Source organism: Clarias gariepinus, chromosome 1 (assembly GCF_024256425.1).
Source record: "Clarias gariepinus isolate MV-2021 ecotype Netherlands chromosome 1, CGAR_prim_01v2, whole genome shotgun sequence".
Classification (NCBI taxonomy): Eukaryota; Metazoa; Chordata; class Actinopteri; order Siluriformes; family Clariidae; genus Clarias; species Clarias gariepinus.
In genome coordinates this window covers 39,116,667-39,138,429 of record NC_071100.1, presented here as the reverse complement: position 1 = coordinate 39,138,429, position 21,763 = coordinate 39,116,667, and the positions used below count along the sequence as shown (strand labels likewise).

The following is a 21,763-nucleotide window of genomic DNA, read 5'->3' as shown; positions in this document are numbered from 1 at the left end:
CAAATGCAGAATATGAATATGAATTCATTTAGATTTCTAATACTGTTACAGTAGTTTGATTATGTGGAAAAAAATGGTTAAAAAAGGCTATTTTGATCTGGTCCAATATATCAGGTAATAGTGTCTATCTCTATATTTACATAATTGTCTTCCATGCCTTTTTTTAATTTACATTTCTTACTTATTTTCACACTAGAATGAAACTATGGAGTATAAATATTAGGTGGAACTTGGTGAACTTTCAATGCAATATAGAACAAGATATATAAAAGTCTATAGATAGTGTTTTTTGATATCAATTGATAATGTACAAAATAGATTTGAATTTTATAAAATAGTATAAGATGCTCTTTAAAATTAGTCTAAAAAGTTAAGACAACATAAAAGTATGGAGAAAAGTTTTTAAAAAGTTAGAAATGATTGGGAGACGATAATACAGTACTACCTGGGTATTATCTTGAAGTCAGACATTTTGCAATAACATTAAACCAATAATAGTGTTTTAACAGTTTAGTTATGAAACAATTTTTTTTCTAAATTTTCATCCTAGGTTTTGTGACAAATTTTTTTTAAACATATAAAAATTACTAATTTATAAATGAATCAACTAAAATATAGAAGAATAATTTAAATGTAATGTAATAAACTACTGGTAACAAATATAAATGAGGACCCACTGTCTTGCTTTCCAATTTCATAATTAAAAATTGAATAGTAACCCACTTTATAATGATTGGGGACTAATAGCTTGGCAGCTTAGTTCACATGTGAGCTTTTAAAAAATCTGTATTGATTTGCAAACATCTGTAGGTTAATTCTTGCCACTATTCAAGTCATCACTATAGTTCACAAAGACCAAGTAAAGCAAAGCAATAACAACAACAATAAAGGTAAATAAAAACAGGAACATTTATGATAAACATATTATAACCAAGGAACAATGACAATAAGAGAATAAAGACATTCCTTGTTAAATATTGAACATTTAAAACTCTTTTATCTTACACTGTATCAGAATCTTTCTCAAAAGGCCCCCCTGATAATTATTTTTTACTCCTGTGTCTGAGGAAACATTGTTTCAAAATATCCATGCATGGATAAAATGTATATATTAAATAGTGTGAATAGTAAATTATTTTAAATAAACTTGAATATTATAAATAGTAAATTATTTTAATAATAGCAAGTGAAAATATTCAGCTAAAATAAATTACAAAAAATGAATTTGAAAAAAGTTAAAAGCTGTTACTTGAAAGTACATTAAAAACTATATATTTGAAACTGATGAAAGGAACATCATATCGTGTCATATCATTTCATATCATTGTTGAGGATCATAAGATACATTTGAGAAAATACAAATACATAATTTACAGCGTTGTCCTCTACCAGTTTAATTTTTACTTTGGTATTTGAAGACATACGCAGCATTTAATGTCCATTTATGCATCAACAGACCAGGTGCCCATCATTTATAATAATAATAGCAGATAGAACCAAACAAAGCATATGCAACAGTTTAACACAAACACATACACATATAAGACATGCATCAAATGTCTCTTTAACACAAATCATTCTCCAAAAATCCACTGAATGATCACTGGCTCATCTCAGCTTGTTTACTTTCACTCAAAAAACTGGCGTCTCCATATCGTGGTCTGCTCAAAAAAAAGTTTAAAGCCTCTAAAACAAGGAAATACTGTATAGTGGTTTCTAAATAAAAAATTTTATAAGCAATGTTGTCTGTCAGAAAATAATAATTTGCCAAAATGAGTAAAAATGTACATTTCGCTGTCAGACTGTTTTAATAAGTAAATTACCAGGTGCATTCAAGTCGAACCGTGACTGATGAAATTTCTCTTAAATAAAGGTGTAAAATCAATTGACATCTATAGGAAACTTCAAGCACAGTACGGCAATGAAACTGCAATGAAAAAAATTTGAATGGTGCAAACATTTTAAGGAAAGCCGTGAATGATGATTCTTAAAAAAAAAGCAAAGAATAACTTGTCATCACCTTGCAAAAGAGATGTATCTGTTTGTGTGAACTGTACATATAACAATTAACAAACACCACTTGTGCATTGTTATTGCCACAACCCCCGTAGAGTCCTGACCTTGCTCTAATGATCCCCACATGTTTGGACTATTAAAGGAGTTCCTGAAATAGCCTGTGTTTCAGACGTGAAGCTGGCAGTCCAATTATAGTTTTGTGTACTGAGTAAACTTTCTACCTTGCTGCTTTCCAAGCACTAGTCAAATGCTGGGATAAGTGCATTAGCGTAGCAGGGGATTATATATCAAAATAAAGAAAGTTTTACTCTCATAACTGCATTCTGTAATTCTCAACAATCAAAGGTCTCCGTTTGACTTGAACTGTCCTTGTTTAGTGCCTGAGTGTAGTGAAAATATACAGTAATGGGAATTTTTTATTTCTGCAATCATGGTTAAACAATTTTACTCTGTGGATGTGGAGTTTGGGGTGAATAAACATAAATATACGGTGTTGGCCAAAAGTAAAATCCAATGTTTTAATTACAATAAAAAAAAAATTGAATGACAAGATTGTAAAGAATGTTTGTTATTAAATATATTTCAATTGCTATACAGTAATAGATTTTTACTGTGAAGTCCTTTATTTTTTAAAACCTGCTGTATCCAGCTTAAAGTCTAAGAGATGTCTGCAGTACTCTGGTGTCACTTGGCCCAATCAATGCCTGCTTGATCGCTTGCTGAAGGTCAATGTACAAAGGTTTCTTGATTGCTACAGCCATCTTCTTCACAGTTGTGCAACAATCATATATTGAGTTTAGGTCTGGAGATGGCCCAGGCCAGGGCTTCAGAAGCTGAATAATCACATAGCCGGTTTATTTATTTATTTAATTTAATTAATTTTCCTGTTAAATAGTTTTAAAAACTCTTCAGGCAGATAGGCTAGAACAAATGAGTGAAATAACCTACATAGAAAAAGCATAATAAGACAATGAGAAAAAAAAAGACATTGGTTTATGTTGTCTTAATACTTTTGGCCACCACTATGCAAAGTATTTTTTCAGTATCGTCAATTATGCATTCTTCTTCTTTTTTTTATAACCAGAAATAGAACACAGAAATATTAATGGAGGGGTTGTGACAAGAAAAAACTGCCAGGTAAAATCCTTGGAAGTGGTCAACAGCCCAGGACAAAAATATTATCCATTTAATATTTAATATTCATATCCATTATCCATATTCAATATTATTTCATCCAGATTACAAAATCCACTTTATATTCTTATGACCACCATAATCTCCAGGTCTCAAAAATGTTCTCAATCAGAAACCATGAATTTAAAATCAATTTAAAGTTCTTTCATGTCAAATATTCTAAGAGAAAAGAAAGTAAATTGATATATTAACAAATAACTTTCTCATCACTTTGCAGCCCAAGTCTGTCCAATAAAGAAATAAGTACAAATGTTTTCATGTGGTCTGTTCATTGCTTATTAACAGGATTGTTTGTCTGTCCTCTTAACCAGATCCAAATAACCCAGATGAAAAAAAGAAAAAGCCTACGGTATCTGTGTTCCCAGTATCCAGGGACCAGGGGCAAGGAAAGCATGTACTGCTGTGCCAGGCACGAGACATGTTCCCAAACATGGTGAAATTCAGGTGGGAGGATCCAAGCGGACAAACATTAAAAGCGTCGCCGAATCAGTATGATCTACTGGAACAGATAGAGGAAAAAGGAATAACCAGCATACTCATTGTAGACCAAAACAAAGCATCAGACAAATACAAGTGCTTCGTCAAATATGACACTGACCCTGAAACAGAGCACAAATTGTTTATTTCAACAGGTACAACAAAACCACGGCCTGCTTCGATAATACATTATGACATTTTTACAATTACCATCACTTTCAAAGATCTTTCATTCATAATAACTGTGTTCCAGCAAGATATTTTGTGGCCTCTCCATTATATACAGTAATTAGAAATATTTTCCTAAACTTTTATATTCTTCTATTTAAATGCACCCCCCCCCCCCCCCGCCCTTTACATACTGAACCATTTAGAAATGACTTGTTTTAATTAAATACATTCACTTTTGGTTTATAGGAAATTATTTATGACGTGCTTCAGGAATTATTGTAATACGGTTATGTAGCATTACTTTTAAATACTGTGAGTTGAGGATATATAGGATAAAAGAGACAGCACTTTAAATGTTTACTAATATATTGTGTTGACGCTCCTTAGATCAGCCAATTGTTGCACCCACATGTTCACCCTTAGGAGAAAAAGATAATACGCAGGAGGGAGATCTAATTTCTGGTAAATATATATATATATATATATATATATATATATATATATAATCTAAGAATGACAATATAATTATATAAAATATAACTTTATTTTTTATTCCCTGTCTTTCTCCCTTGCAGGTGTGTTTGAGCACAGCCGCAGTTTGTATCTCTTCAGCATGACATACGTGATGCTGCTGGTGAAAAACATGCTGTATTTCTGCATCATCTTTTTCTTACTGTACAAGAGGAATTCTGCTAACAAGGGGATGGTCAAAGGCAAAGTTCGCTGATCAATGCACTGTTTTAAGTTACTGAAAATTTGTCCTTGTCTTAAATAAGTTAAAAAAGAAATCCACAGTGGTTGACTTTGTCATTTGTCATATTTTTTAATGCTGCCTTTATCATATAACCTTTACATTTTGCAATGTGGTTTCAGTAGGAAATTAACAACAACAAAAACCACAACAACAAAACCACACACTGGGAACTGTTAGGTAGACTGAATGTTTTTTTTTTTTTCGTCCTTTGTTAAAAATAAAAGGCATCAATCTTTGTCTATTCTACTCTATAATATATTCAGTCTTTTTCTCTGTCTTCAACATTTTTCTTATGATGGTGATAAAAATTATTTTATTTTATATTGATCAATAACTGTTTGATATTTTTATCACAAATAAATCACTATATAATTCTTTAAATCTGAGTTTTACTCTCTTCAGCCTGCTAAATCTGTGTTCCTAACGTTTCGAAAAAGTGTGCACTCCTAAATGTACTGTACTTATTTAAAAAATTATATATAATTTTTTTTTGTCTTTTATCAATATTTATGCAACACCAATGCAACGTGGTTGGTTTGTTTGAAATCCTGCACAATCATCTATCAAAAGGCCAAATCTGAAAAATACAGTACATAGATTTTCTGAATAAATTAAAACTAAGATAAATGCCAGACGGCGTGTCTATTTAAGGGTCCTGATACACTTTGTGCGATCATTAGGTAGCACCGGTAAGATATCAGGGCCAAAGTCGAAAAAAAAGAGAAGAAAAAGAGAAGAAAAAGAGAAGAAAAAGACAAAGTGCCCAGAAAGTTCAGAGAGATAGATCGACAGACAAAGACCCAGCCTCTGTCTGCGAAAGACGCTGAGAGAAAAAAAGAGAGTGCGACATCTGCAGTGCATCAGTATAGTGTGACCCTTCAGGTTAAGCCCTGCGTTGGGGCTCTTATAAACATTATTACATCTCGTGGTGGTGCGGCTCTCTATACCACATAACAATCCTGAGCAGTTATTTATAACTGCAGTGGGTTTGCGAAGCAGCATGAACTATGCAAATTTACTTTCTCTTTAAAGGGGAACATTTTACATTACATTTACAAACATAGATGCAAAATAAGGGTGTTTAAAACATACTGTAAATAAATCAGTCTATTTAATATAGAAGTCTTTCACAACAACCTGTGCATGTTTCAGATAAACTTAAATCAGTACAACTCAAAACTGTGCATGTTTCAGATTAACTTAAATCATACAAAAAAATAATAAAACAAAACAAAAAAGTGCAGTTGCAAGTTCGCTGTAACTAGTAGTAATGGCGAGATGAAGCTTCATGAAGCCCTGAAGTCTTCGAGCCAATTGGTTTCTCGAGGCTTCATTTGCACACAAACTCCCCTACTGGTCCAAGAATGTAAGACGAGCAGATGTGTTTATAGTCATTTTACCAGAAGTGTGATCCTCTCGAAGCTGTTTTACCCTTACGTTGGGCAAGGAAATAATACATGATTCTATTTAACCTATGCATTTTTTCCATTGTGAGCACAAATGACAATAGTGTATTTAAAGCATCTGTTGTTGTCTCCTCCTATTAACGTCCTTGTGCTTGTTTGTAAATAGTGTGTGTAAGGAACATCGCTAATAACTCTCGCATGAGTGCACACTAACGGAATCACTGCTGTAAAGTAAAAATAAATAAATTAACCTGCTCTTTACCATTGAAAAGAATCGTGACAGAGCAGTGTTTCTGTGTAGAGCAAACTGTGTGTGTGTGTGTGTGTGTGTGTGTGTGTGTGTGTGTGTGTGTGTGTGTGTGTGTGTGTGTGTGTGTGTGTGTGTGTGTGTGTGTGTGTTAAAGTGTCAAATGACACTTTGCTCGTATTGCGAAGCACTCGCATTAAAGTAAAAGTAAAATGTTCCACAGTTCAATCTAACACTGAGATATTCAGAAAATCATTACAAGTTCAAAATACATGATATTACCAAAAGTATTCACACTCCTGCCTTCACAGGCATATGAACTTCCAGTAACATCCAATTCCTAATCCATAGGGTTGGCCCACCCTTTGCAGCAATAACTGCTTCAACTCTCCTGGGAAGGCTTTCCACAAATTTTTGTAGAGTGTGTTTATGAAAATTTTTTACAATTCCTCCAGAAGTGCATTTGTGAGGTCAGACACTTATGTTGGACGAGAAGGCCTGGCTCACAGTCTTTGCTCTAATACTGTATATCCGAAAGGTGTTTTGTTGGGTTGAGGCAGGCCAGTCAAGTTCTTACACCAAACTCGCCCTCCATGGATGTTATGCAATTTCATATGAATGTAAAGGCATGATGGTTGAATCAGGAATGTAAATATGACGGTTCAGTTTAACGTTAATGTGAAAATGCACCTGGACTCACATTTGTCCTGTGGTATTTTTATGAAACCTCTGTGGTTCAACAGTTATTTTTTTATGCTGAGTGATTCCCCTACAACAGTGAGGTATCTAAACACACACACACACACACACACACACACACACACACACACACACACACACACACACACACACACACACACACACACAAATTAAATTATGTAATTAAAACATATGCAAATGACACATTCTCTGTGAAAAAGGAATAGTAGGATATGTGGGATAATTGTCTGTAAACTGGAATTCTTCAGAGGGCTTTAAGGGCGCTATAATTTTTTGCAATCTTGTGATGCCCTTGTTTTCTACTTAGAAACCAAAATAGGAAAACAGGAACACAATATCTAGTTAAACGTGTAATGCATAGTATTTAAAAAGATTTCATATTTTTTAAAAGATTTTTGTGTCATGCAAGAGTGACATGTAACTGATGAACAGTTTGACAGCAAAATGTGATACTGTAAATGCCGTTCGCTGACTTTTATTCATTTTGTCAAATAATATTTCAGGTTTGTCTACAAAAAAAAGTTAAAGAAATGGGAGAAGTTAGAGAAATCCCATACATAATCTTTTTTATGAAGCTTTATATTTGCGTCCCAATTTTTAAACCAAAAGCTGACGTGACTTGATGAGCCAATCATGTCGCTTCTTTCTGTGACATCATGAGTATAGTGGAAGCACAGTCTACTCTAGCATCAATTTTGGCATACTGAATGTTTATTACAATATCTGATCTGAATAAAATCCCAACCATAATCAACAAATTGGTAATAACATTTATTAAAAACAACACACACACTCAGTAGTTATAAAATTGTACAGTCCTATATATTTTTTATCATTTGTAAATTATTTCATATTTAATTATTGATATTGATTTATAACTTTTTGTGAACACAATTTGTTGTTGACTTTATAATCATAGCTTTGTGTGTGTGTGTGTGTGTGTGTGTGTGTGTGTGTGTGTGTGTGTGTGTGTGTGTGTGTGTGTGTGTGTGTGTGTGTGTGTGTGAATATATTTAGTAAATAGACATGAAATTATAAAATTCCCTCTTGTGTCTCATCTCATTTTACACCATTATGATCATAGTGGTGAAATTCTAGCTTTTATTCCACTGACTTGTTGAACTGTTGCTCGATTTAATAAATTCACAAACACCACTTATAAATATTAATAATGTTCAGTTAAACTGGATGTGTCTGATGTGTACATTATGACCATCTACTGTATATGTTGTTGGTCTTTCGGCTGCTCCGACAGCGGAATATCCAGTCCGCACAACAACTTGGCACAGGTTTTACGCCAGATGCCCTTCCTGACGGAACCTCTTATTTTATCCGGGCTTGGAACCGACGCTGCATCCAGTGGCTGGGGCGTTTATGGTAGTATAAATTGGATAAAAGTGTACCAGCTCTTTCAGATCATGACTAATTAATTTTAATGTAAATCTGAATTTGCTTTGCACAGTCTAGAATAAAGTACCTGTTCCTCACCTCAGACCTATTCTTATTCTTACTTCATCAGCTACTTAGGAAAAAAATGTTGAGTTATTTTCAAGTACTGTAGGTATTTGATGTTTTGTGTCAAAGGCCAAATATTTGGATCTAGGATTGAGATTCCTCAGAGATCAAGAAAGACGTGCAGAAAGATTTCCTTGTTAATTTTCTGTTCTGGCACCCACAGGTGTAGGAATGAACTTCCTCTAGATGTTTGTACAGCTGAGTCACTGGCAATCTTTTTGCCACAACTAAAGATCTATCTCTTTTTTAGATAATGAACCTGAAACCTGAAAAAGAAACCTTCCCAACAGTGTTTGACTCATGATACTTATAGATACTTATAGATACGTATAGGTACAGTAAGCTTATAACCAGTGTAAGAATTAGCTTACAGAAGTGTAAAGATAAAGGGAAACTTCAAAGCATTTTTGTAAATCACACTGAATATGAGCATCTGCCAAATGCCTAAATGTAAATTTAAATATCTAAACAAATTAAAATTTTTGTTTAGTATCTTCACATTTTTTACAAAAAAGGTTGCATGAATTTCTAGCTGTTTAAAAGTTTTTGGTGTAGTCCGAGTCACAGTGTAAGGTGCATACAGCTACAAAGTATTTGGATCTGGAACTCACCTTATCGTCACTGGTAGGAGCTCATCTTGACAATTTTTTTTATGTTTACCGAAGTCCAAAAATATTTAAAGAATATGTGTTTATGAACCTTTGTTTAGAATGTGTTAAATTACAATGTGTAAAATGAACAATCAAACAAACTAACAAATTAAACAATCAAAAGACTCCCAAGGATGTAATGCATCCATTAATGTCTGACTAAATAGATATGCTTTATTAGACATAAATACACATGTCCCCATAAATAATCATTGAGAAAAAATTTAAATAGATAAAAACAAAAATACACAAACACTTAACATAGACATCAGTTTATGTTATAATGCAAATTACATGGGGAGAGGCATTTAAAAGTTTTTATTTGCTTAAGTTTTAAGAGTATTACACAACGGCCGCTTCTTAGAAAATACCAACTCATCTAAATAATCAGTAGCTTAATTATAATGACAGCCATGCTTTTATTTAGCTTATTTTAACTTCTTTGTAAATTGTTTATGCTTTCTTTAATGCATTTTTTGTGAACAAACATGCACTTGTAAGATAATTCAATGCAATGTTTCTGTAAAAATGCCAGAGAAATGCAGTTGTAAAATGGTAATTAAGTTTGTCCCTGCAGGTAAAATGCTTACTAGCATTTAAAAAATAATAATAATAATAAGGTAATAAGAATATTTCCGGCAGTTGTGTGGCATGTAAGGTTAGATGTTATGTTGCTCATTACTTTAATAAATAATTGTAATTGTTTATACACTTATACTGTACACTAGGGCTTAGTGGTTAATATTGCACTTTCATGATTGGGGGTTTGAATGTCATCTGGTGTTGCATACAGTAAGTAGCCTAAACCAAACTATTTTTTTTTTTATAAATGATAACATTTATTACATATTTACTAAAAACCTGCTAGAGGATAGATTTTGTTTTAAATTCAAATTTTATTTGTCACATACACAGTCATACACAGTACGATATGCAGTGAAATGCTTATACGACCTCAAAAGAAAAAAATAGTAAAAGCTTATACAAAAGAAATAATAGGAATGAAAGAAATACTTTAAAAAATTAAATTAACTAGTAAAATATGCAGTACAAAGTAAAATATACTGTAGTAAGAGAAAAATAAGATTAACTAGTGCAAATGTACAAAGTAAAAGTAAAATATACTTTACAAATAAGGACAAGATATCTATTTAAAAAAAGCAAAATATCAATATATACAAATTTAGAATTTTTAAATGGCTGTGGTGTGCAAGTACTGTATGCATAAAAAGTAACTTTGTAAAGTGTCTTATTTAAAGTGATTTGTGCATTATTTAAAGTGAATTGTGCCGTGGAGTTACAAAAAGATGCTAGTTAGTCCTGTGTTGTGTTGTGGTTGAGAGACCTTATTGCCTGCGGAAAGAAGCTCCTCCTCAGTCTCTCTGTGTTGGCCTTCAGGAAGCAGAATCGCTTCCCAGACCGCAACAGATAGAACAGTCCATTGTTGGGATGGCTGAGGTCCTTCACTATCTTCCTGGCCTTGGTCGAGCACCGCTTGTTGTAGATTAAGTGCAGGTCAGGGAGCTCGGTACGGATGGTGCGCTCAGCTGATCATACCACCCTCTGTAGAGCCCGTCTGTCCTGCAAGGTGCTGTTTCCAAACCAGGTAGTGATGTTTTCCATCAGGATGCTCTCTATGGTGCAGGAGTAGAAATTTCTGAGCACCTTGGAGGGCAGTCTGAAGTCTCTCAAGCGTCTAAGGTGGTAAAGACGCTGCCGGGTGTCACTATGGCATTTTGTCTGGAAAAAAAAAATCCCTTGATAATTAGAACATTTGCTGGTTGTATGATTGAATAGCGCTGAATGATTTAAAAAATAATTAATCAGAAATAAAATGCCTTGCATGTACAAAAACAGTATTGTCTAGAACTTACATAAATGCTAGTCTAAAGTATAATTTCCCCAGGTTCATCTGGTCTCATTTTAAATCAGTCTTAAACGTCTACCTGCATAGTAAAACATTTTTACACTTCACATTGAAGTCCAGTTGCTTATCCATCTTCACACACAGAGATTGCTTTAGCATTACCTACAAAATAAAGCCTGAGAAGGTTACCACTGATTTAAAGATTTGAGATTTGTCAGGCTGCTCTGTTTATTAATTATATGTCGATCTGTAAGACCTGGTTAATGCAGACCAAAATTCAGTTTCAAAGCAGGCACACTAGACCTCTCTGCAGACTCAATGAAAATACTAAGAAGAGTGACATTAGGATACATATAAGAATATGAAATATGTACGCATGGAATAAGTCCCAGGTCTAAATAGTAAGGAGTTATGAGGCAGCATGCTTGAGGCTGACAAATGATTGAATTATCAAAAATATTATAGGATAAAAATTTCATTCTGATGACCACAGTTATCTTTCGGCCTAAAAAAGTTCCACCAAAGACCATAAAATAAAGATTCAACATTAAAGTAAATTGCTCTCTGGTCTGTTTTCAATTCTTTCTTGTCAAACATTTTATTTTTTATTTTTTATACTAAAACACATGCCTTTTTAAAATATTTCGTAGTCCAGAACTGTACAAATTGTACATGTTTTCATTGATTTCTTATTAACAGAATTGTTGTGTGTCCTCTTAACCAGGAGAAAAAAAGGAAAGTCCTCAAGTTTCTGTGTTCCCAGTATCCAGGGAACAGGGGCATGGAACACGTGTACTGCTGTGCCAAGCGCGAGACATGTTCCCAAAGCTGGTGAAAATCACGTGGGAGGATCCAAGTGGAGGAACAGTACAGGCATTACAGGAAGGTTATGATCTACTGGAGCAGACTGATGATGAGAAAAAACGAATAACCAGCATGCTCATTGTAGACCAAAGCAAAGCGTCTTCATACAAATACAAGTGCCTCGTCAAACATGAGACTGGAGATCAGAGCATTTTCATTCCAATAGGTACAACAAAATCACCTGATTTAGAAACAACGCATTAGCATTACTCTTCAAAATGTTTAGTTAAACAGATACAGGATAACAGAGCCAGCATCCTGTTCTAATGTATCTTATGCTAATGAATATTAACAAAAATATTGTTGCCACTTTCTAGAGAAAAAACTTGAAGAAAGCACGTGTCCACCCTTACCACCCCCACCTGGTATCTATCTATCTATCTATCTATCTATCTATCTATCTATCTATCTATCTATCTATCTATCTATCTATCTATCTATCTATCTGTCTGTCTGTCTATCTATCTATCTATTCATCTATCTATCTATCTATCTATCTATCTATCTATCTATCTATCTATCTATCTGTCTGTCTGTCTGTCTGTCCGTCTGTTCTGTACTGGGTGTGTGTGTGTATGTGTGTGTGTGTGTGTGTGTGTGTGTGTGTGTGTGTGTGTGTGTGTGTGTGTGTGTGTGTGTGTGTGTGTGTGTGTGTGTGTGTCTGTGTGTCTGTGTGTGTGTGTGTGTATGTGTGTGTGTGTGTGTGTGCATATGGTTTACATGCTTTACAAATATTGATTGATGGTATATTTTTGTTTATATCTTTTTTTTTGTTATAAAATTAACACAGAATGGCAATAGAGGTATATACAGCAGATTGTATTTGTAATTCTTCTTGTGTGTGCGTGTGTTTCCTGTCTAGGTGTGTTTGAGCACAGCCGCAGTCTGTATCTCTTCAGCATGACGTACGTGATGCTGCTGGTGAAAAACATGCTGTATTTCTGCATCATCTTTTTCTTACTGTACAAAAGGAATTCTGCTAACAAGGGGATGGTCAAAGGCAAAGCTCGTTGATCAATTTACTGTTTTATGTTATTTAATGATTTAACTTTTTCTTACATGATTTAAAATAATATGAAATAAATTTGTTTAAAATCTTTTACAATATATTTCTGTGTTTATTTGTTGTAATTGCTGAATTTATAATATAACTTTCTGTACTGGAATTCTGTTTTAGTGTGATTAGCTTATAGAGAGTGTGAACAGAAAGTTTCTGAATGTGGGGCTCCCACTGTGAAGCATTGAGGAGGAGGTGTGATGGTGTGAGGGTGCATTGCTGGTTACACTGTTAAGAGCATACCTAACTAGCATGGCCACAGCATTTTACAGCAATCGTCTGTTGTAATGACCCCGAACACTCCCCAAGGTTATTTAAGACATATTAATCCAAGAAGAAAAGAGATGGAGTGCTGCACCAGATGATCTGGCCTCTACAATCACATGATCTAAATCCAATTGAGATGGTTTAGGATGAGTTGGGGAGTGAATGAAAAGGTGCCAACAAGTACTTACTGTAACACATCAGGGAACGCTTTCAAAAATGTTGGAAAACCATTTCAGGTGACTACAGTACCTCATGAGGCTGACTGAGAGAATGCCATGAGTGTACAAAGCTGTCATCAAAGCAAATGCTGGCTACTTTGAATAATTAAATTGAAACATAGTCTGGGTTAATTAAAATGTCTTAATATACAAAGTTAAAAAGAATTAATAAAAAAACATTGATTAAGGAGTGAAGTTCAAAATGTTGACTGGTACTGTATACATATAACTCTGGAAAAAAGAGACTACTAGTAGAGATACAAGTATGGAATCCATTCTATTTCAGTGTTTATTGAATTCCTGCACAAGCAGACCACCTTTTGCCTCATGATTTATTGATCAGGTGATGACTTGAATTAAATTTTATTTAATTAAATTTTATATTTAATTTAGTAAATTATAAAAATCATGCCAAAAAAGCTGAATAGAAAAGTTTTGAGCGAGGAAAAGGAGGGTTTGATCCTGGCTTTACTACCACAGGGATACAGTGGGCATCAGATTGTTAAAATCTGTTACATTTCAAAGACAGCAGTACACAAGAACAAAGTCAAGCAGCAGACACTGAAGAAAAAAAAACTACAGATTGATAGAGGGTAAAAAATCTCTACTAAGATGTATGACTGTAAACTCATTCAAACATTTAAATTTAACCTTTTGGAAATCAGCCTGTTTTAATTCCCAATTTAAAGAAAGAGCATTTAGCAGCACAGTATGATTAAATCTATGAGTCCCGTACAACCACCCACAATCAGAATTCACTGATTCTTCCAAACTTCATATACCAACTAAAATACTTTTTTAATATTTAATATATAACAAATTTATAATTTATGGGCTATGAGAGAGCAAATGTGTGCATATCATACTCTGATATACAGTATTCAGGGTTATTCAAATTTCACAGGTTAATACTGTACATATTTTAACTTTTTCTCTATGCAAAGAGGAACTGAATGTAGTCTTAATGTAGTCTCAATGTAGTCTCTATAACAAGTAATGTATTTACACAATCACTGAATCCAATCTCAAATCCTTTTTGGAAATCTCATTTGTTATAGTTGATGTTTTTTTATAGACTGATTTGTTTACTTTAAGATGTTGGGATATGATTTTATTTTAAAATCCATAACTCCTTTTTTTAAAGGCACAGTTGCCTATTGATTTTGTATGTAAGGCATTATATCACAAAAAAAAAACACAATCATTCTCATGTTGTGCTTTATGTGGTAACTCCAGGGTCTTTGTTTAGTTGAATGTGATTCAGTAATTGAATAACATTTAAACACTCCTATATCTTGTCTCAAAAACACTATAGATGTTTAAATGGGATAGTAAAGTTTTAGCTTTCATTACACTAATTAGTTTGTTAACTGTTGCTACTCTTAATAAATTCACACGTACTCTGGATTACCAAGGCATACAGTATGTAATAGCATCTATTTTAAATTGTACTTGTTTAATTATACTGTTCATGTCTGATGTGTACATTATTAACATCCATGTAGTACTATAAATTAAATTTACCTCCAATTTTAGCCTCTAGTGGTAACATCATGAATAATTGTTTTTAATATTTTTTTATCAGAATTTGGTTTGCACAACAAACCATAAAGCAACTGTTACTGTACTTGCCACAGTTAATTATTTTAGATTTTATCCTAATATCCACATCTACATGGTTTCTCTGTAAAAAAAAATATTTGATTGTAATGTTTGTACTACATTTTAAAACAGATTTCTTACATTTTTTCTATTGAGTATTTTTTGTCATAGGACATCATGCTGTGGGTGACTGGGTGAAGGTTTTCGGCTCAGGAACAAGACTTACTGTAACAGGTAAGTAATATATTTTCTTGTATTCCAGAAACATTTAGAGGTATTAAAATAAAGTTTCTGACAATATTTCACCATAAACTTAATCAGATGGGTTCCAGACTTGTTTTATTTTGCTTTCTGAATCCAATTTCTGAAAGAGACAATTCAGAATCATTATATCAACCATGTAGTATACAAATGATGGCTTGTTTTTAATATTTGTAAATATTTAAAACATATACAATATTAGTTCATGATGCTCAAGTTTAGTTATTTAGAAGTAGGTATTAGATGTAGTCTGTGTCACAGTGCGTCTCGGGAAGAACTTACTACTACAAAGTATTTGGATCTGGAACTCATCTCATTGTCACTGGTATGAAAAAATTTGCTGTTTTTTTTTTTTTCTTTACTGAGTTAAAATTGCCCATAATGAATTAAGGCAGACTCACTTCAGAAAGTAAGGTAATTAGTGTAATAAGTGTTTGCCTTTGTTTACATTGCTAAAAACTAAAGCAAATAAAAAGCACTTTTGAGCACTTAAACAAAAATCATTTAAGCATTAACTATATGGTACACAAATGCCACCTGGTCTTTGGGATATTAACTATTTTAATTAGTAAAGAAAGGTAGTAATAAATGAAATAAAAAGAAAAGCAAAAAGGGTAGTATTACAGTGCTGAGGCTATTTAAAAGCTTGTTTAAATGTTTAGAGGTTTTTGGTGTAGTCTAAGTCATAGTGAGAGGTGGATACTACTACAAAGTGTTTGGATCTGGAACTCGGCTTGTTGTAACTGGTATGAAAACAATTTACTTTGTTTAATTTACTGACCTAAAATGTTCAAATGACTGGAGAGGAATCAATGTTTTAAATAATGTCTAACTGACATGTCCACCAAATACTATTTTTGATAATGAAACCTAGTCAGTGATTAGCATACAGGTGATATTGTATGGCATAGCACAAAATTCATTTGAAAAAACACTTGATATTCAAATGAGTACCACTATGGACTATTAAAAAGTTTAACTTGCACATTAGTCACAGATACTGGTTATATTGGTATATAAATCTAAATCATCTAACCATTACATAAACTATGTGGTACACAAGTTACAGTTTGGTAACAAATCTTTAAAATTACTGATTAGTAAAGAAAAGTAGTATCTTAATATAGAAGCTATTTTAAAAAATGTCTAGCTGTTTAGAAGTTTTAGGTGTAGTCTAAGTCACAGTGTCAAGTGGAAATCTCTACAAAGTATTTGGATCTGGAACTCAGCTTATTGTCACCGGTATGAGCAGATTTTGCCATCTCTTGCTTTCTTTTTTGTCCAATGATTTGATAGTCCAAAAAATGTATTAAATATGATAAATGTTAAAATTTAGGTTAGCAATAAAGCTGTAAAAATAAGAATAGAATTTAAATCTGAAAAGTCAGCACACAAAGCAAACTAACAAAAAAAGTGTAAAAATGTAAAAATGACTTAAAAGGAAGTAATGTATAATTTAATATTTGACCAAAAAGCTATGTTTCTTTTGACTCAGAAATAAAGGACCAAATAAATTATTTAATGAATAAATACTGGCATAAAACCCATAAATACTTTATGCAGCCAGTAGTAGTGAAGTCCTTCACTTTGGTGTGAACAAATGTGTGCTTGTGAAATAATTTATTGCAATGTTGCAGTAAAATGCCAGAGAACTTCTGTTGTAAAATAGACAACAGGCAAAAACCTTATAAATTTTTTTCCCATAATAGGGTAAAAAGAATATTTTAGGCATTTGTGTGACATGTGACTTTAGATGTCATGTTCCTTATTTATTTAATAAATAACTGTTTGTATAATTATACATGGTTATATCTGTTGCCTTGGACCGCCAGGATCGGGTATTTGAATGTCATCTGATGTTCCATAAGTATCCTAATACAAACCGTTTTTTATGTGAAAAGTAACAGTTATACATACTGTATCTACTATAAAATGTTTAGAGGATACATTTTGTTTAAAGTAACTATGACATTTTACCTAAAAAGTCTCTTAATCTTTTTGTCAGTACATGTGCTAGTCATATACATGACTAAATACTGGCAGAAAAACCATAAATACTTCATGCAGCCAGTCGTTTTTATTACTACACAAACTACAAAGACATTTGTTTTTAGAGAAAGAGAAAGTTTTTATTTACTTAAAATTTTAAAGTATTAAACCATGGTTGTTTCTAAGAGAATAACTTCAAAATAACGATAAAGGCAGCCACATTTTTTTGTAATTTATTGTTTATGCTTTCCTTAATGCGTTCTTTAAGCCCTTCAGTTTGGTGTGAACAAATGTGCGTTTGTGAGATAATTCATTGAAATGTTGCAGTAAAATGCTACAGAAATTATGTTGTAAAATAGTAATCAGTAATTGTCTGCAAACAACAGGCACAATCTTAACAAATACTTATTTACTTAATAAATAATTATAATTGTTTGTATTATTATAAATGGTGGCTTAATGGTTATCTCTATCGCCTTGGACCTCCAAGATTGGGCATTTGAATGTCATCTGATATTCTATAAGAATCTTAATCCAAACTGTTTTATTGTGAAAAGTAGCATTTATTACATACTGTATCTACTATAAACTTCTTGGAGGATATTTTTTTTTATTTTCTGAAAAAAAGTCCCTTAATCATTTTGTCAATGAATTTGCTAGTCATATGCAAGACTAGTGCTAAATGATTTAATAATAAATTAATCAGAAATAAGATGTCATGCAAGTACCATAAAATATTTACGACTACCCAGAATCTGACCTGCTGTCTAGTCAGTTTGTGTTAGCTACTGAAATGGATGCCAGTCTAAGCTAGCATTTATCCAGGTTCATACATTCTATCAAAATGAGTTGCCTTATTTTAAATCAGTCTTTGCTTATTCCAGCAAAGTATAACATTTTCACATTCCACACTGCAGTCCAGTTACTTAACCATCTTTGAACACAGATGTCAAGCTTAAGAACATGCACACTAATGCTCTCTGGGGAGTTCATGAAAATGGAGGATACATTAGGATACATGAGCATAACACAATAGAACAGTAAAGAATATGCCTGCAAGAAAGAAGAGGGGTTGTGTCAAGGAAAAACAGGAGCAACATGCCAGAAAAACTGATGAGGTTAAACAATGCAAATGATCAATCTTTCCTTAGCCTATCATCCCTCAGCCCAAAATGTTATTAACCAAAGATTGTGGATTTAAAGTTAATCAAGATTGAGTACATGCGCTTATGCATGCTTTTAGTTCTTCCATGTTAAATATCATAAGAGAAACGTGAGAGAAGGGTCATGGTTTGACACGTTATTTTTTGCAATTAAAATCACAGGACTAAAACATTTTGCAATTCAGAGCTGTCCAGTGAAGAAATAAGTACAGACTTTGCATGGTTTTATGTGTTGATTGCTTATTAACAGGATTTTTGTCTATACTCCTAACCAGACCAACTTGCGAAAGCTCCTAGACTATCTATGTTCCCGGTATCCAGAATACACAGTAATGGAAAGCATGTACTGCTATGCAATGCACGAGACATGTTCCCAAACTTGGTGAAATTCATATGGAATGATGAAAGTGGAGGAGAAGTTAAACTGGAAGATTATGATCTACTGGAGCAGACAGATAATGAGGAAGGAATAACCAGCATGCTCATTGTAGACGAAAGCAAATCGTCCATGTTAAACAAATACAAGTGCACCGTCAAACATGAAAAGAATGTAGGAAGTGTTTCCATTCCAGAAGGTACTGTATATACAGGATTTTTTTTTACACCCTACTGTAACATTTACAAATAGCTCATTACTCATTATTATTACCCTTGAATACACTGAGTAAAAAAGGTATAGGATTAATTAGCCGGCATATATACCCTATAAATAAAATATTCCTCATGGTGAATATTTACACTTTAGATACGAAAGATGTCAAACCACGAACGTGTCCACCACAAAACACAGCAAATGAAGAGCAAGAGGACAATCTAATATCTGGTAAATATTCTTGGCATGTAATGATTTATATGATGATAATGATTATATATATATATATATATATATATATATATATATATATATATATATATATATATATATATATATAAAACTTAACTTTTGTACATTTGTTTGTGTTTCCTGTCTAGGTGTGTTTGAGCACAGCCGCAGTTTGTATCTGTTTAGCATGACGTATGTAATGCTGTTCGTGAAAAACATGCTGTATTTCTGCATCATCTTTTTCTTACTGTACAAAAGGAATTCTGCTAATAAGGGGATGGTCAAAGGCAAAGTTCGCTGATCAATTCACTGTTTTATGTTACTGAAGATTTTATTTTGTCTTACATGGTAAAAAAGTAAATAGTAGTCAACTTTCTGAAACATCTCCTAAAATCTCTTCTGTGTTTATTTGTTGTGCTTACAAATTCTGCATTTGTAATATAACCTTTCATGCTGCAATGTTGTTACAGGAAATTAACCAAACAGCAAAAACAACAACAACATAACCCACTGTGGACTGTTTGGGTGGCAGCATTAGCTTGCTTTAGTTCTTGAGTAAAAAAAATAACAGACACAAATTTTTGTCACTTAAAAATTTACAATTATAAAATATTCTGTGTTTTTTGGTTTCTTTAGCGTTATTATATGAAGTTGTTGTCGTCATCTAGAGTAATAAAATGTTGCTCAATAACAGTTTAAATAATCCTTGATTTGTTGTTGTCCTGCACATTCATTAATTTAAATATAAAACATGCCATAAAAGTATAGATATTTTTCCCATAATTGCAAGAGACATGTTTTCTTTCAAGAAGGAATAATGTGTATGTAACAAAATAATTCAAACAAGTTATTTGCTCAAATAATATTTTTAATTACTTTATCAACTTTAAGCTACAATAAACTATTTAATACTTAAAAGGTAAGTGAAATTGTATTCCTTTTTTAAATATAAGTTTCATGTACTGTAAGGTAAAAGCCAAATGTGCTGTATATATACTAAAAAAAACATAAAAATCAGAGATGTCGCTTTTTTCGACCTACTAGAACAATACTGGTGATTTCATAACTATAAAATAATGGATATGGAATAAGTTATTTATGTAACAACAACAATAACAGTCAGTTGTTATTTTAAGATACAAAGTTTTTCAGGAATAGCTTTTGCAAGAACAGTATTGTCAAGTGCATTTGCTAAAACCTTGAATCACCTTGATGAAACTGACTCTCATAAAAAGCATCCCAGGAAAGCAACAGCAAAACTTACCTCTGCTGCCAAAAACAAGTTAATTTAGAGTTAGCAGCCTCAGAAATTACCTCTAAATCACATTTACAGCACTACTTATGCACTGTAACGCTGTTTGAAGGCGTTACAGTGCATAAGTAGCAGATTCATTTCAATATGAACTGTTCAAAGAGATTATTGCATATTTTGCATGGCTTCAGCATTGTTATATATTTTATATTATCATGAAATATTATAAAGTATTTTTAATTAATGGGTGATGACTACTAAGATGTGCTTGCTTTAAACATCCTCTTCCATGAGTCTTCAATTATAAGGGTATGAAAGTATCATTCAATCTGAGCACATTTACACTTATGAAATTATTGGAATAAAGTCAACAGAGGGTTCAAACACTTACTCACCCACTCACTCATTGTCTATACCACTTTATCCTGTATGCAGGGTCGAGGGAGGCCTGGAGCCTATCCCAGAAGACTTACTGTATGGCACGAGACGGGGACTTTGGACAGGGTGCCAATTCATCATAGGGACATACACATACACACACTTACACACTATGGGGGAATTTGGGAATGGCAATTAGCTTAAACTGCATGTCTTTGAACGGAGGAAACTAGTGTATGTGGAGGAAACCCACCAAGCAGGGGGAAAACAGGCAAACTCCATGCACACAAAGGCAGGAATCGAATATCTCAGTATCACTGAGATATTCAGCAAAGCATTACAATTTCAAAGTTCAAAAAGCTTTAAATAAATATGCCTACTCTGAATGGAGAAATAAACATTGGTAAGGTCTTATCTAATATACTTCAATTTATGTTTAGATTAATGTTAATGTCAGGATGCACCTGGACTCACAGTTGTGCTGTGGTATTTCTATGAAACTTTCTCCATGGTTCAACAGTTATTTTATTATGTCAGGTGATTCTGTTACACCAATGCTGTATCAAACAAACAAATAACTAAAATATTTTTTTTTTTATAAAAGGAAATCATTTTCAAATCAATGTTTTAAGTTTTCTTAAATGCATGCTTTTCTTTATAGCTGTAATGTTGATAATAGTGCGGAGAACGATCTTCATGATAACAATAAAAATTTCTGCACATCTTTATGTTTTTCTAACAATTTATTAATTAAAACCATACACAAATGGCATATTCTCTTTTAAAACCAAAAAGTAGTAGCAACGTACAATAGGATACTTGTCTGTAAACTGTGGTTCCTCAAAGGGTTTTAAAGGCTCTATTATTTTTTG

General features: G+C 32.8%; 1 gene segment (V, D, J or C); it reads left to right on the top strand.

Moving 5' to 3' along the window:
* The first annotated feature begins 14,826 nt into the window (after positions 1–14,826).
* On the top strand, positions 14,827–19,654 carry LOC128531511 (T-cell receptor gamma chain C region C7.5-like). The segment is given in 5 exon segments: positions 14,827–14,845; positions 15,182–15,259; positions 18,714–19,013; positions 19,184–19,261; positions 19,411–19,654. Coding segments are annotated over 3 exon segments (501 nt in total).
* The last annotated feature ends 2,109 nt before the right edge of the window (positions 19,655–21,763 follow it).